The 14,777-nt window shown below is 40.8% G+C and overlaps 1 protein-coding gene across 1 annotated transcript; it reads right to left on the bottom strand.

Annotated features, from left to right (window-relative positions):
- Window positions 1-20: 20 nt before the first annotated feature.
- LOC119878829 (zinc finger X-linked protein ZXDB-like) lies at window positions 21-2,582 on the bottom strand. The gene has a single exon (XM_038589393.1). The coding sequence runs from the start codon at window positions 2,565-2,567 to the stop codon at window positions 21-23; it is 2,547 nt and encodes an 848-aa protein (XP_038445321.1). The 5' UTR covers window positions 2,568-2,582.
- Between the last annotated feature and the right edge of the window lie 12,195 nt (window positions 2,583-14,777).

The following is a 14,777-nucleotide window of genomic DNA, read 5'->3' as shown; positions in this document are numbered from 1 at the left end:
GTAGTTCCGAGACACCTGTTTCAACAAAGGGTGCTTGAAGGAGTCAGAGCATCTGTGTCCACTGTAAGCTTACTGCTGGGGGTCAAGTCCCCAGCCTGGGGCTCTTGACTCGAGTTTTTCATAGCCAAAGAGCCCAGAGATACCAATGGCCCCACACTTAGATTTGAGACATCATCCATATCTAAGGGACTCTGCTGAAAACCAGAGGCTGTCGTTCCAAAAAAGAGAGAGGTATCCAGACTCTGAGGAAGGTCACTGGTGGCCATCAAGGCCCGAGGGTCCACAGCCTGCCCTAATGAATTATTATTATTAGCAGGGAGGCTCCCTGCCAGAGTTGAACTCACAGAAGCCACATCAATAGTCAAGATTCCAGAGTTTGCCAATGCTGTGTCCAGCACTGCAGCGGAGCTACTGCCAGGCACATCAGAGGAGAGAGACACTAGCTCTGCATCACTGAGGTCATTCTGTCCCTGGCTGGTAAGTTCACTGCTGGGCGTAAGAGAATTTGCAGCTTCTAGCTGAGCTAAGAGATCCTGGCCAAGGTTGTGCCTTTTGGCCAAGTGGGTCTTCATGCTGTGCTTGGATGTGAAGAGCTTATTACAAGTAGAGACTGGGCAGCGGCTTTTCCAGGTGTCCACGTCCTGCAAGTGTTTCTTGGAGTGAATGTAGAGACTACTGCGAGCAGAGAACCTGGCACAGCAGCCTTCCACAGGGCACACAAAAGGCTTTGTGCCCAGGTGGGTTATGCTGTGGCCTTTCAGATGCTCAGCCCTTGTGAAAGATTTCCCACAGCCTTCCACAGGGCACATGAACCTCCGGTCATCCTCGTGCTTCCTTTTGTGCCTCAAGAGTTTGGACATGCTGGTGAAGTTCCAGCCACAGCCGTCAAAGTCACAAAGGAAAGGTCTCTCACCTGTGTGGCTCCGCAGGTGAATTTTCAGGCGACAAGCCTTGTCGTACTGTTTGCTACAGCCTGGAAAAGAGCAGGAAAAGAGTTCCTGTTCCCTGAAATGGGCACGGTTATGGGAAAACAGGGCACTCACTGTGATAAACGTCTTCTTGCAGCCGGAAAATGCGCACTGGTATGGCCTCTCAGGTTCGAAATGGCTGCGCTGGTGGGCGCTGAGTTTGGCCTGAGTGGGGAAGCTCTCCTCGCACACCTCGCATTTGAACGAGTTCTCCTGCTCATGGCCCTTCATGTGCGCCTTGAGGTTATACACCGTGGTGAAGCTCTTGCCACAGCCCTCCGCAGGGCAACCAAAGGGCCGCAGTTTGTCGTGCGACTGCAGGTGCCTCTTGAGCTTGTAGGAGGTGGTGAAAGTCCATCCACAGCCGCCCAGGGGGCACTTGAAGGGCCGCTGGCCCTGGCTGCTGCTGTGAGTCAGCAGGTGCACCTTCAGCTGGTGCTTCTTGGCGAAGGTCTGTCCGCACTGCGCCTCGGGACACAGGTACAGCACCACGCCCGGGCCCGGGCCCAGCGGCCTGCGGGGACTCTCGGCTGCGGCCCGGCCCTCTGCCTCCTCCTCAGGCGCTGGGGCCGGCGCCGGTTCAGCCGGCTCGGCCAGCAGGAGGTCGGGCGGCAGCTCAGGGCAGCAGTCGTTGGGCTGGACCCCCGCTTGCGGAGCCATCAGACCCCCAGGCTGAGGGGCAGGCGCGACTTCAGGCTCCCAGGCTGGCGGCGGGGGTGTGGCCAGGGTGAGGACACCGTTCTCGAAGCGCAAGAGCAGGTTTTGGTTGTGGATGGTGACGGTGCCCGTGAAGGCCGCGGCGGGTGCCAGACTTGGGGCGGGGATCGGGTTCTGGGCCGGGGCTGGGGCGGGGACTGCAGACAGGCAGCGGGGGCCTAGCGCCTGGCGGCCCGCGGGATTCGCGCCACTCTCACCCTGCTGCAGCTGTGGGACCGACTCGGCCTCCTCCCTCCATACAGGCCCTGCGGCCTGGCCATCGCCCGCGGTCTCCACATCGCCACCCACCGGGTCCAGCAGCACCAGGAAGAAGTCATCGCTGTCGCCGCCACTAGCATAATCCGACCTGGGCGCCAACGGGCTCAGGCCCGGGCCCCGTGAGGCCGCGCGGGCCTCCTCGCGCCGCCTCCCGGACCCGCCATCTTGGGGGCCCCGGAGCAGCAGGAGGCGGCGCGCGGGGACCTGGCCAGCCCGCGGGTCAGGGCCGCCGTGGAACCGGCTGCCGCCCGCGGGGCTGCCAGCACCACCACTCTGTCGTGTCCCACGAGGCGGGAGCAGCCTTGGGCTTTCCATCTCCGAGGCGGTGAGGCTCGGCTGGAACCGGAGCCGCGGAGGAGGCGCGACCCCGCCCCCTGCCGCGGGCCCGAACACGTTCCTGAAAGGAAAAAAAAAAATGTGCAATGCGCAGAAACTGGCCCTATCAGATATTAAAACGTGTTTAACGACACAGTGATTTAAATATTCTGGTACTGGATCTCTGGAACAGAATAGAAAGCCCAGAGGCAGAGCCTCGTATGCACAAGTAAGTTCTACACCCAGTATTTGTAGGAAATCAAGGATGTCTTCCCAGATAGTGGGGAAATGAAAGTTCATTCGGTACATTTAACCGAGCAATCTATCTGCTAAATGCAACTTAAATCTCTGTGTCATTATATACACCAAAATAAACACCCCCACTCCCTCCCAGTGCTAAGTATGGTGCTTTTAAAAAAATTGTTTGCTGGTTGGCTGCCTGGCTGGCTGGCTGGATTTATCAATCCAGTGAGAGAAAATTCCTGGAACAATAACACTTTGTGTCAACATCAAAGTACCGTAATGCTAGCAAATTCAAATGAAAATGATGTCCTTTTCTTTTTTATTTATTTATTTTTTATTTTTTTCTGGGTAGCTTCCATATCCAGAACTGTCTTGAAAAAGGTCCTCAGGAAAATTTGTCTTACAGTTCGTTTTTTTTTTTTTTTTTTGGCTTGCTGATGTGATGCAGAAATTAGAATGAGTAAGAGGTGAGGCCAAAACAGATTACCACTGTTCAGCCTAGAAGTGCAAAGCTTGGAAGATGAAACAATTTATACTGAATCCTGGAAAACCCAACCCACTCCTGGGTCCTTCCAAGACAGTGCCCAACCTAAACCAACTCTTTGCCATTACATCATGGTAAATCTCATGTCCAATCCCACAGCATTCCTCAGAACATTCCTCTGTTAATGCTAGATTCTCCAGCACATGGAGGTCTCTGGACAGAGTACCAGTTAAATGTGGTAAGATTAAACCCTAAGGCACTGTGATGGACTCTACTGAGAAAAATGCACATATGACCATGTTCAATCGTCCTGGCGTACCTGCTTGCATTTCAGCGTGGTGGCCCAATCTCATTGTAATGGATTTGGCCTGTGATGCCTTAGTGATTGTATTAATGATGATGATGATTTTCCGACTTGTCTGTCATCTGTGATTTGGGAAATGATATCAATAAAGGGTGAAATATCTAGCAAGGGAAAGGCTTAGAGTGATGACTAGATTATTGGATACATATAGTTTAAATAATCCCCACTTTCCCCCTTTTTAATGATAATGGACACTTGCTGATCTCTTGATAGGAAGAACAATTTTATTATCCCTTACATCTGAAACCTCGTCAAAATTTTTACTTCACATATTTTCCTTCTGTTACATTTTTAAAGGAAGCCATTTTTAAAATCTGAGATATAGAGGAGTGCATAAAACATATCTGCCAGATTTAGATAACTTATAAAAATAAAAACCTAATTAAGTCATTTTTGAAAACGGCCCCTTGCTCAACTGGGAGACTGCTTCTGTGTCTCTCACTCTCTGCCCCTCTGTCCTGCTCATGTGCACTCTCACCATTTCTCACTCAAATGAATAAATAAAATCTTTAAAACAAAAACAAAACAAACAAAATAAAACAAGGAAAACAACCAAACACCCATGTATCTAGGATCAAGATCAAGAAACAGACCATTGCCAGCTTTCCTGGGTACAGACAGTATTCCTCTCAATCACAACCCGTGCCCTTCCTTATAGATAAAGTTATTATCCCGACATTGCAATAATCATTTCAGTGCTTTCTTTATAGCTTTACCATTTTTTGTACACATTCTTAAATAATATAGTTTATACTAAGTTATATAAATTGAATTGCATGCTTCCTTTGATCGCTTGTTTCTCTCACACTGTATCATATACATGTGACTTGATAGACTCATCCAAGTTGTTCAAGATAGTTGTAAATCCTTTATCCCCATTGTTGACTAGCATTCCAGTGTATAGTTTTAGTGAAGTGATTATGATATAATCATACAGTTCTACAGTGGATGGACACTAGAGTTGTTTCTAGTTTTTAACTACTATGAACAATGTTGCAGTAAACATTCCTGGAAATTTCCCATGGAACACATGTGTAGAAGTCTCTTGGGTATACCTCCAAAACCACATTCACTTGGATATAGGGTATGAATATCTTCAGTTTTTCTAGATGACGCCAAATTGGTTTCTGTAGTAGTGGTGCCAATTTACTATTTCACAAGTAGCATAGAGTTTTTGCTGCTAGACATCTTCACCTACATGTAAGATTGCAAAAATGTTTTTTTTTTTTTACTATTACTGTTCAGCTTTGGCATATTCTTATGTTTATGAGCCTTTGGATTTTCTCTTCTGTGAAAGAACTGTTCAAGTTTAACTCTGTCAGCCATTCTTCTATTTTCCGTCTTCACTTACTCATTTATTGAGTTCTTTATGTATTTTAAATACTAGTCCTTCGATTATATGTTTGGCCAAAATATTCCCTTGCTCTGCTGCTTGCATTTTCACTTTCTTTATGCTATGCTTTGTGAACAGATGTTATACAGTCAAATTATCATTCTTTTCTTTATTATTAGTACTTATCTGTTTAAGAAGTCTGTCCCTTCCTTGGGGCTGTGAACATATTCTCTATATTGTCTTCTAAAATAGTCATGGTTTTGTCTTTCACAGTTATGTGTTAATCCCCCCACAAGTGATGCTTTTGTATGGTGTTGAGTAGGGTTCTATTCCCCACCCACCCCTGCCTGATTGTCTCAGTGAACCACGTTTGAAAAGTCTGCTCTTTTCCAAATTATTTACAGCAACGCATGTATCATAAATCACTATGTATTCTGGGGCTGAGAGAGAGTACTCAAGGATAGACCAATTTGGAGTGGGGAATCCCTTCTCCAAGGCTGGAATTCACACCTCATTGGAGAAAGTATAGGAGAAACTGTTGGATGGCAGAGAAGTTTGCTGGTTTGTGGGAACTAGAGCGGGTTTTCAGAACCAGAGCTGGTCTACAGTTACAGGGTAAGCAGGACACAACCCTATGGAACACATCAATGTGGACAAGCCACAACTAGTGGCATTGTGTTTGGGCATGTAGTAGAATTTTAGTATATGTGCTGCCGAAGCGAGCACTTGGGCATGTAGTAGAAATAGGGATGTTGGTGGAGTTAGAGGCCTGGAGCTAAAAATGTCCTGCATGTAGAATCAGAAGGGCCTTGGTGTTGGGAGGGCTGTAGCACTGGGAGAACTAGAGAGGATAAACCTGTTGTTGGACAGAACGTAAGGGGGGGCAGAGTGGGGAGCAGTAGAGAAAGTAAGCAGAGAGAATCAGTGGGCAGGTGGTTTAGAGCACAGGATGTCTCTATGAAGAAAGTCACAGAAAGCTGATCGCCAGGCCACACCAGGATTGCACATTCAATGAGGACAGTTGTTCTCGTCTCCTGCCTGGGGCAGAGCACTGAGAATATCCTCATACCCTTGCCTCTAAGAACCGGAAATAAGAGGGGAGGCATTTCCTTCAATCTCCCTCCAGTGTCTTCTACTGAGAAAATATAACATTGTGTCACTTTGAAGGAGAGATACCTAAAAATTTTGTCTACTATCAGAGAGCATGTTTTGAAGGGTGAATTTAGAGTGGAGAAGCACTACATTAATAATTGGCTTCATGTACTTTATCAGTTTAAGGGATTCACTTCTATTCTTAGCGTGCATGAATAGCAGACACCCTACCTGCCAGGGTTATTGTTAGCTCACCCAAGGAATAGTATCATCCTGTTATTTCTCTGGTAAATTAATGATTAAAGAAGTAGGACTGGCCACTGCAGAAGCCTTAATAGACTACTTAGGATTCTTGGTGGACCTAAGGTTCCCTGGCCTGAACTGAGTTTTGCTGCAAAACCCAGGCTCTGGCACAAAGGGTTATCATGAGGCTAGGGCAGAGAGCCTGTGAGCCCTGCATTCTAGTCCTACCCAGGGCTTGTCTGCTCCACCTGCAAGGAGATCCTTGGCATATGGTGAGATTGTCTCTCTCACTATAGTGTTGTCCTTGAGAATAGAGTACTTTATACCCTAAATGCTACTCTGCATTCCTGGCAGCCACACCTAACTAAACAGGAAGAAAAGATGCTTGGATTTCATTTAAAATCATGCCCAACAGAGCCCCGGCCATGGAGGAGCAAGGCATAAGATTCCTTTGTTATACTTACAAAGCGTATATAGTTACCATTTTTGGAAATGTGTGTGGTTTCTTTATACTTATCTCAACCGGTTTTAGGCTCTAAAGTGGACAAAAGTTGTTGGGAGAAAATGGCACATTTTTGCCATTCATAAGTGGCAAGCGGTTCATTCTGTAGCGATTGGCTTGTAACTTATATTGAGAAGAGACATTTTCACTAAAACCAAACCAAACCAAACCTTTTTCTTTCTGTAGGCCTATATTTAATAGAATAAGATACCACTAGGTCAGGAGGAAAATATTGTAAAAATTGCTCTTATACTGTCTTCCTAGTATTACCAGTGTATTAAGCATATTCACCTCTTGGGCTCAGAAACCACACAAACAAATCAGCCCACACCTTTCTTTTCACACAGATGACTGAATTGGCTTCTTATTGCAGGCACCCTCAGACCTTGTACATGAGGACTTGTGTATGAACAGGGAGTTTGTCCTGTAAATGCTGCTTGGACCTGCTGCCTGGTCAAGCTCTCATAACTGCCACTGTGGTAATGGTGAGATACAAATGTGAAATGTGAAACTTTTAAAGTTTGATACGGTGTTATATTAGTTTTAGCTGTAAAATATAGTGAATTCAACAATTCTATACATTACCCATTGCTCATTAAGACAAGTGCACTCCTTAATCCCCATCACTTATTTAACCCGTCCCCATACTACCTTCCCACTGGTAATCATCAGTTTGTTCTCTGTGATTAAAGTGTGTTTCTTGATTAGTCTCTCTCTCTCTCTCTTCTCTCTGTCCGTTTTTTTTCCCCTTTGCTCCTTTGTTTTGTTTCTTAAATTCTACATACGAGTGAAATCATATGACTTATTTCACTTAGCATTATACGCTCTAGCTCCATCCATGTTGTTACAAATGGCAAGATTTCATTATTTTTCATGGCTGAATAATTAATATATATATTATATGATGTGAGATATATATATATATATATATATATATATATATAATCACATCTTTTTTTTATCCATTCATCATTTGAAGGACACTTGGGCTGCTTCCATAATTTGCCTATTGTAAATAATGTTGCTATAAACATAAGGGTGCAAGTATCCCTTTGAATTAGTGTTTTAGTATTCTTGGGATAAATGCCCAGCAGTGTGATTGCTGGATCATGGGGTAGTTATATTTTTAACTTTGAGATAATCTCTCATACCATTTTCCACAGTGATGTTGAGCATCTTTTCATGTGTCTATTTCCCATCTGGATATCTTCATTAGAGAAATGTCTGTTTATGTGTCTGCCCATTTTTAATTGGATTATTTGATTTTTTGGTGTTGAGTTGTATAAATTCTTTGTATATTTTTTATACTAACCCCTTACCAGATAAATCATTTGCAAATATCTTCTCCCATTCATTAGGTTGTCTTTCCTTGTTGTGCTTTTAATTTTGATGCGGTCCTAATAGTTTATTTTTCCTTTTGTTTCTCTTGCTTTAGGAGATATACCTAGAAAAATGTTGCTATGGTAGATGTCAGAAAATTTGATGCCTTTACTGTCTACTAGATGTTTCCAGTTTTTGACTATTACAAATAAAACTGCTATGAATATTTATGTGCAAGACTGTGTGGACATATGCTTTCCCTTCTTCTAGATAAAAAGAGCAACAGTATGGTAAGTATATGTTTATCATTTTAAGAAATTGCACAGCTGTTTCCAAACATCCATAACCACATATATTCATGTCATGTAGTCATGGAGCCCTAGTAATTTCAGTTTTTTTTTTTAATTTGAGCCATTCTAATAGGTGTATTGTGGTATATCATTTTAGTTTTAACTAGCATTTCCCTAATTATAATGTTGAGCATCTTTTCATGAGCTTAACTGCCATCCATTTATCTTATTTGATGAAGAATCTGTTCTAATATTTGCCCATTATAATTGTGTTGTTTGCTTACCACTTATTGACTTTTAAGGGTTCTTTATATATTAAAATTACAAGCCCTGCGATGGTTACATGTTTCACAGATATTTTCTCCCGTTCTGTGTCTTAATTTTTACTTTTCTGGTAGTGTCCGTAGTAGAACAAAGTATTTTAATTTGGACGAGGTCCAATTTACTGATTTTGTCTATTATACTTCATATTTTTGGCAACCTACTTAAGATATTTTTACCAAATCCACATTCACTTAAATTTTGTCCTATTTTTTTCTTATAAAAATGTTGTAGTCTTAACTCTTACATTCAAGTCTAATGTCTTAATTTTTGTATGTTGTGTAAAGTAAGGATTGACCATCATTTATTTTAACCAATTGTTGTAGCATCAGTCCCTGATTACGCTATCTTTTCTCCACTGAATTAACTTTGCAGTTTTGTTGACAATCAGTTGACTATATCCATATGGGTCTCTTTCCAGATTCTTCTCCTAAACTGATCGATGTGCCTACCTTTATGCCAATGCCACACTTTTCTCAATGCTATTGCTTTGTAGTAAGTCTTGGAAACTAGCAATACAAGGCCTACAGCATGGTTATCCTTTTTCAAAATACTTTCAGATATTATAAGTCCTATGCATTTCCATATAAATCTTAGAAATATCTTGTCATCGTTTGGAGACAATTCTTTATAGGTCTTATATTTCTACTTGAACTCTGATTGGAGACATTAAGAGCTTTTGTTCCAAACTATTTTTCAATGCTATTTGCATTACAAACAGCCTTGGAAGAAAGTAGAGATTGTGTTCCCTTCTGGGACAGAGGGCATACATATGTGCTATGCAGGAACATAAAGATGGTACTACCCTCTGAGGATGTTCACTACATGTCCATTTAAAAAGTCCATTTAAAACAATGGAGTTTCGTACACTATAATGCAAACCCATTGTTTGCATATCATACATCTGCAGTGCTTCTTATCATTAGCCTGAGACTTGGGGACTGAGGCTAACCACTGCAAAGAAGTTCATGCTACCTGCTGTGGAATGACTAATAAACCATCCTTTTTATGTCTGACTTAGGTGTCTTGTATCTTCTTCCAGTATCTATGAAACTGTCAGATCAAATTGTTAGTTTACAAGTTGGGTAAAAACTTACACCTTTCACAGTTCTTGACACACAGTTGCCAAAAAGATATTGTCCAAAGTAAATGCTGACATCTCCAAATCCTAACTGTAGTGGATAGACACAACCAGTGCATATTTAGATGTCTTGCTGTCAGAGAGTTACCAGCCAACTTGAGGATATTGCTCTTATGTGACATTGATGATTTTTTTGACTCATCAGGAAAGCCAATATTTGTTAGAGTGTTTGTCTCTTTCAGGCTCCCAATAAACACATATACTACTGAATACAACTCATGCATTATTTCCTTTTCACTGGCTTATATGCTATTTTGGGGCCCAAGAGCCCACAAAAGAGCTTTTATTTTGTTTTAATTTTGTTTTTACACAAAAGTAACCAGTCATGGGGCACCTGGGGAGCTCAGTCACTTAAGCATCTAACTGGCTTTTTTTTTTTTTTTTTTAGATTTTATTTATTTATTCATGAGAGACACAGAGAGAGGCAGAGACATAGGCAGAAGGAGAAGCAGACTCCCCATGGGGAGCCCGATGTGGGACTCGATTCCAGGACTCCAGGATCATGCCCTGAACTGAAGGCAGACACTCAAACACTGAGACACCCAGACGTCCCAAACATCTAACTCTTGATTTCAGCTCAGGTCATGATCTCAGGTTTGCGAGTCCTGAGTTGGGCTTCACGTTCAGCAGGGAGTCTGCTTCTCTCTCTCTCTCTCTCTCTCTCTCTCTGCCTCTCCCCCAGCCCACAGTCTCTCTAAAATAAATAAATAAAATTTTAAAATAAATAAATAAATAAATAAATCTTTTAAAAGACATTACCAGTCACACACAACTATTTGTTGCACTTTTTAGGACTTTTTAAAAAATGTATATATTAATATATATATTTTTTTGGGGGAGAGGCAATTTTATTTTTTAATTTCATGCTTGAAATTCACAAATGTACATGAAGTACTATGTAAACTTTAGGATAGCATTATTTGACTTGAGCAATATCACCTCAATCTAAGTTTAACTGTGGAAATACAATTTGGCCTTTCTGCTTTAAAATGTCAAAAAGCCACCAAATTAGAATAGGGTACTTACAATTAGAATTTTTAAATTGAGTCTCCCATACAGATTTGTAAGTTACTGTTGGATTAACTGTTATATTTAGGTAAAACACGTTATCAAGATATTATGCAAGAAATTACATCTTTTGCATTAATGGTCCCCTGGGTTGCACTTGGACTAGTAACAAAAAATATATATACTGACATCATACACTAAACTATATTCATATTATAGATTACAAAAAATATTGAAAGCCAGAATGAATCTTTAAGGTTGGAGGGACCCTTTAATAGTTTAATCTTTGGGCTTAAGAAAGAAAAATCAGTCCCATACTGCATCTCACCTCTCTTAAAAATAGGAAGTGTTTTAGCAGCTTAAAACCTTTAGTTATATAAAACTAATTACACTAGGCTTTACTTTGAAATATAGTTTACAACCAGATCAATTATACATACACTGGCACTTTAGCACAAGGGCAAACTTTTAAAAACAAATTATTTTGGACCTTTAAAATCAGGCCATAGTATAAAAACAGAGTCCATGGTCTTACATTCAGCAAATTCATACTAAAATATTCTATTTTTGTAGGATAAATGCCAACAAAACTTTACATATACTACAAGTTTATTACATATATTTACATGGCTCTTTCCTAAGGTACTTAAAACTCTCACATTATACAGCTCCCCACTTCAAGTAAGCTTTTCAGGGAATGATTTGAGACCAGATCACTGTCAGAATAGCTTATGCAGTGCTGTAATACAAAAATGTATTTTGAAAGCTACTCAGTGACCACCAAATACTGTTTCTGTAAGAAATGGTTTTGGTGCATTAGTTGGCAGACACCCACCGCATGAAACAAACGGCCATTGGGATATATGGTCTCATCTAAATTAGATAGCCCTTTTCCACATTTCACCAGCATAGGTTTACAAAAATGCAACTATTCTCTAAGAAAAACTCACATTTTCTTTTTGGCAGTGCATCGGGTTGTTGTCATATTCCTGGTTTGGGTGTTTCTAGGACTTTAAACTGTTAAATATTCAACTACTCCAATCCCTGTAGGTCTTAACTGGATGCTTATAATCAGATTCACTAGCTTCCAACAAGTAAATCTACTGATCCATGAAGGATAATCTTAAATTAGTATTTGTGCCCAACAAACAATAGGAAAAGTTGATTACCATTCACCAAATCTAAATTTGACAGGTTTCATTTAAGAGTTACTCAATCGAGAACACAGTATCAAGTACAATTATCAATAATTTAGTTATTTCAAGTTGCACTGATACTACCATTACATCACAGTGCACACTACACGTAAAACAGTTAAGATGAAATCTAATAATGTTTTCTACATTAATTAGCAATTTTACACAGATTAATTCCCTAGTGAATCTGGTCTGAAACAACTGGCAACTACCCTTAAATATAACTAAATTTAAACAGTAGTATTTTATCTTATTTTATACCTGTACTTTAAGTAAGGTTTTAAGTTGAAATGTCATTATTTCCTTATCAGAAGGATTAAAGGGCACTGTTGGGGATTTACCCCAAAGATACAGATGCAATGAAACGCCGGGACACCTGCACCCCGATGTTTATAGCAGCAATGGCCACGATAGCCAAACTGTGGAAGGAGCCTCGGTGTCCAACGAAAGATGAATGGATAAAGAAGATGTGGTTTATGTATACAATGGAATATTACTCAGCTATTAGAAATGACAAATACCCACCATTTGCTTCAACGTGGATGGAACTGGAGGGTATTATGCTGAGTGAAGTAAGTCAGTCGGAGAAGGACAAACATTATATGTTCTCATTCATTTGGGGAATATAAATAATAGTGAAAGGGAATATAAGGGAAGGGAGAAGAAATGTGTGGGAAATATCAGAAAGGGAGACAGAACGTAAAGACTGCTAACTCTGGGAAACGAACTAGGGGTGGTAGAAGGGGAGGAGGCCGGGGGTCGGAGTGAATGGGTGACGGGCACTGGGTGTTATTCTGTATGTTAGTAAATTGAACACCAATAAAAATAAATAAAAAAAAAAAAGAAGGATTAAAGGAAACTGGAACCCAGTGGCTTGGTAGTTTAGGAAGAACACTTGGTGATGGTGGCTCACTAAACTTGGCTCCAGCGTAGTTCTGATTAGTTTGAGACTTAAAAAGTAAAGTGGGACTTGATAAGCTAGAGTTCCAGTTTTGATTATTTGGAAAATTTTTGTTCTTCCCCCCGTTTTGCATGGCCTGCGGTGCAGCTGCTGAGGAGGTGTAAGTGTGTCCTCTTTCTTTTTTCTTGTGAACAATCTTCATTTGGGAATTCTGATCCTTGGTCTTCTGTCTGTTAAGCTGTTGCTGGTTCTTACTAACGTTTCTCGACTGAGGGGCTGGAATGTTATACCTCTCTCCACCACCCATCTTCAGCTTCTTTGTCACCTTTCGGTCCGCTTTTCGGATCGCAGGATTTCCACCACCTGTCCCCTTCCTTGCTGCCAAGCCCAGGATAAGAGATGTTGCTTTCTGCTGGATCCTTTCCTTTGTCTCAATACAGAAGTTTTCATGGGCCGATCCGCCGAGTTCAGCCTAGGAGCTGAGGACAACATCGGAGTCTCCTCAGCACACAAGCTTGAGAGAAGTCGGGCACCGAGAGCTAGCTGCTGACCACCTCGGCGTCCCGACTCGACCTCCTCCTTCCGCCTCTACCAACCCCAAAAATGTATATATTAATATTTATTTACATATTTACAAGTTTACATCTCTATGATATAAAATTTCTTTTAAAAATTGAGAGCCAATAGTCATATACAATATCCAGTCTTTACAGTAGCAATGGTAGAACAGATACTAACGCTGGTTGTTAGTTGATATTTCTTCCAAAAATAATAGCTTCTGATGAAGGACTACTTCATGTTAGAATTCCAGAATTTCCTCAAAGATGATGTAATGCTTGAATTGTAAATTAGATGGCATTCATTTCATTATTTAAATTACTTAGTTACTATACATTTGATTTCATCTTGTAGTACCAGTCAGGTGGAGTTGGTTCTGTCTGTTTCTGTGTCACATGTCAGAGAACCTTTTATAAGCAGCAAAAAGACATATACTATTCCTACTAGTACTATGCCTGATGTAATCTTAAAACTGTGCCCTGAATTACCATTTGGGACACAGGTTGGTAAAACAAGCAATGACGTCTATTTGGATAATGGATTGCTAATGATACGTTATATTTCCTGTAAGATCACTTTCCTTCTTAATATACACTTCAGATGAATCAGAGCTATTTTACACAGTGCTGAAGAACAATTCCATGAGTACTTAATAAGGTCTATATGGCTGTTGTAAGATTCCAGGATCCTGCAATGGACTGTAAGGTCTTCCAACAGTCAATGTGCAATTTAGTGTTGGATATGGAAGAGACTCAATCATATACAGAATGAACTTGATGTTATCTTTAATGCTTGGAGATTCAATTTCATACTCATCTTCATCTGATGATGTTAGGTTGAAGGTTACATGATGTGATGTCTAACTGAATTACCAAAGGTGGGAGAGCTTTGGCCTTAGAATTTTCTTCCCATTCTATGAGTGTATCCCTTTTTTTCCCCCACATGATCTCTATAAAGGGTACCTGGAAGTCAAGTTTTGAAGGCAAAAGACAAATCATTATGCTGGATAAAAAAATGTTTTACAATCATTCAACAATTCCCTATCTTGGGCTCTGAACATGTGTAGTTTTGTAGGTATTTACTCCTATACTTAAGATAGTTATATTACACAGATTCAAATATGAACCACAATACCAAAGTTGTTCTAACAAATACACATGTACCCACAATAAATATAGACACACTTGTATTATTATTTTTCACATGTACTTCCACTAATTTTTATAAGCCAGTTTCTTCATTTAACATCATCTCTATTACTTCTATTAGCTCTCCCATGATGTCATCTCTATATTTCAGAAATGCTTCAAGAAAAGATTTCCTACATGCTGGTGGACTTAGTACTTGCTTTTTATCAATGATCCTAAAGACTTGACCTAGTCTTTACAATAACAACAATAAATTTTAAACGCCTGCAATCAAGTAGAGTCTTCAGAGAGTCTAGAACAACTTTATTTAAAAACTTAGTGAAAATTTAAGAGGCATAAATGTTTGCTTTAAACAAAGAAATTTATACTAAAATA

This window comes from Canis lupus, unplaced genomic scaffold (genome assembly GCF_011100685.1).
Source record: "Canis lupus familiaris isolate Mischka breed German Shepherd unplaced genomic scaffold, alternate assembly UU_Cfam_GSD_1.0 chrUn_S1953H2152, whole genome shotgun sequence".
Lineage (NCBI taxonomy): Eukaryota > Metazoa > Chordata > Mammalia > Carnivora > Canidae > Canis > Canis lupus.
Note: the sequence above shows the minus strand (reverse complement) of the source record. Positions and strands in the feature narration are given on the sequence as shown.